Genomic DNA, 2,268 nt, shown 5'->3' with positions numbered 1-2,268 from the left:
TGGTGCGGCTCGGGGCTACCTTTTCTTATCTGCAGACAGAGTACCTGTGTCTAGGGGCTTGACTTGCACCTGACCAGTAAGTGACGTAAGCATTGCTAATACCTTTGTGGCTTAAACGTGTGGCAAACGAGGCTTAAATAAGGTCTCTGAAGGACACAGCGCTGCTCCTGCCCAGGTGCCCTGGCAAGCAGCCAGAGGCTCCCTGCAGAGACTGTGTCTGTGGTAGGTGGTCCACTCTGGGGGTCAGCTCCACCCTCCTAAAAGCAACTCTAGCTGCAGCAACAGCTGAAGGGCTACCCTTAGGCTCAAGATTTCTCTCTCTGAGGCTAGGTACCTTTGGTTTCAAAATGGAATAGGTGGGGAGGATAAAGGCAGAGCCCTGGGTCTCTGAGAACCGCAGGTCTTCGACTGTCTCCATCTGGGGCATGTTTTGAGTGGCTGCTTCAGGTTCTGCTGGGATGCTTGCATAGGCCGCCCCGCTCTCCTTGAGACAGGTGTCACTGGAGGCTTCAAGGCTTGCAGAAAGGGGCTGCGGACCTGGGAACTGCAGGGACAGGTCAGAGCTGCGTAAGGCATACGAAGAGCGCTGCCAGGCCCTGCTCTGCAGCACCGAGTACCGCGGTCCTGCGGGGGCTCCTGATACGGGAACACCCTAAGGAACGGACTCGCAGGCTACTCCTGGGGGTAGCCGCGCCCCATCCACACACCGTAAAACACCAGATCCACTGTCACACAGAGCCGACCGAGGAGAGGCTCCCTGCCACACACGCAAGGGGAGTGCAGGTCCACCCCCAGGCACACCAGCACAGCCTTTGCACCGTGGGGTCCGTCTCCCGGGGGGCAGCAGCACAGGCCCTGACCCGGTGTGGGGCAGCCCCCACCCTGGATGCAGGGGGCGCAGTCCTCTGCCCCACAGCCTGAGTCTCACTGATGAGGAGGAAGGCAGTCCAAACCCAGCCCTTCCCTTCTCTCTCAAGGTGGGCACAGCTCCCCAGGGACCAGACGCCTGGCTTCCCTCTGCTTGAGGTACACGGTCACAGGAGCCGAAGTCCTTCGCCTTGGTGCCCACTCCTGTTCCTCAGACTCTTTCAGTCAGCACAGCTTTTGTCTCAGACGCTCCAGAGCAAGGGGCAGGGTGAGAGCGAGGAGCAAGAGGTAAGCCCACCCCCCCAGCTGAACCAGAGCCAGGCAAGGAGGCCTGACCCCCCTCTCCCTCCCTGCCAAAAATACTGTCGTTTCCCAGAAAGGCGCCAAGCCCAGCTCAGCAGCTGACAAGGTTGAGGCAGAGGGGTTGGGGGCCGGGGGAGGCATGTGATGAGAAAGGCATCCTTGGGAAATACATGGGCCCAGCAGCAGTTTGAATACTATAGCTCTTCTGTATGTTCGCTTACAGATCAATCCTTTTTGCTTATCTTGCAGTTTCCTGGGGGAGAATCCGCCTATCGTTTCTTTTTCCAGGGACATTTCTTCAAAAGGAAAAGAAAATGGACATGTTGGGTCTGGAGGGGGAAGACTCACAGAGCAAAAACAGAGACGAGAAGGACTGTAACCAGCGGAAACCTGGTGTGTGTGTGTGTGTGTGTGTGTGGAGGTCGGGGTGGGCAGTGTGGTGGAGGCCTGGGGTGACCGTGAGGCTGAGCGAGACACCGGGGCTCCCTCCGGCGGAGCTGAGCCGAGGCAGCAGCTTGCCCACAGGTGGCACCGGGGGGTCATCGGGAGGGGGCTTGCAGTCGGCTGGGCAGTCGCCGGCCCTCACAGCTTGGCAGCCTCTCATGCTGTCCCCCCGTCCCTGAAGGTGGTGGCGGCTCTGGGGCAGGTCTGCAGCGGCTCATCTCCCCCCTTCCCCCTCCTGCTTGCGGAGTAGCGGCTGTGCCTGCAAGGCTCCGTTAGGCCAGAGAATAGATGGCGTTGACCGGTGACGTGGCCTCCGAGCTCTCGTTGCCTTCCGTCTCCTCCTTGTCCTTCTTGACTGTGTACTGGCCGATGAAGGAGCCGTCCTCGTTGAACTGGCCCTCGCCACCCTCGCCATAGTCCACCAGGCTGTCGTCGCTCTCCTGCTGCTTAATGGTGCCGTCCAGGGACGTCTGGCTGCCCTGCAGGGGCTTGTTGTCCTCGTCACTGGACGGGGAGAGACAGAGGATCAGAGCCAGTCCACCCAGTGCCGCCCAGACCCCGGCCGGAAGGGAGAGGGCCTCCAGCCTCTTGCTGCTCAGAGGACCGGACCCCAGGATGACCCAGCCCTCACTTGCTGGCCCTGTCTGGCCAGGT

The 2,268-nt window shown here is 60.5% G+C and overlaps 1 protein-coding gene across 1 annotated transcript in view; it reads right to left on the bottom strand.

Annotated features, from left to right (window-relative positions):
• Positions 1 to 4: 4 nt before the first annotated feature.
• Positions 5 to 2,268, bottom strand: part of NFASC (neurofascin) — a 196,394-nt gene continuing 194,130 nt past the window's right edge. Inside the window, exon 30 of the mRNA XM_010854162.1 lies at positions 5 to 2,118. Within this exon, the coding sequence (XP_010852464.1) occupies positions 1,887 to 2,118 (232 nt within the window). The 3' untranslated portion in view covers positions 5 to 1,886. The remainder of the gene's footprint in view (positions 2,119 to 2,268) is intronic.

This window comes from Bison bison, unplaced genomic scaffold (assembly GCF_000754665.1).
Source record: "Bison bison bison isolate TAMUID 2011002044 unplaced genomic scaffold, Bison_UMD1.0 scf7180017864338, whole genome shotgun sequence".
NCBI classification, from domain to species: Eukaryota; Metazoa; Chordata; class Mammalia; order Artiodactyla; family Bovidae; genus Bison; species Bison bison.
The sequence above is the reverse complement of the archived record's forward strand: the minus strand, read 5'-3'. Positions and strand labels throughout refer to the sequence as shown.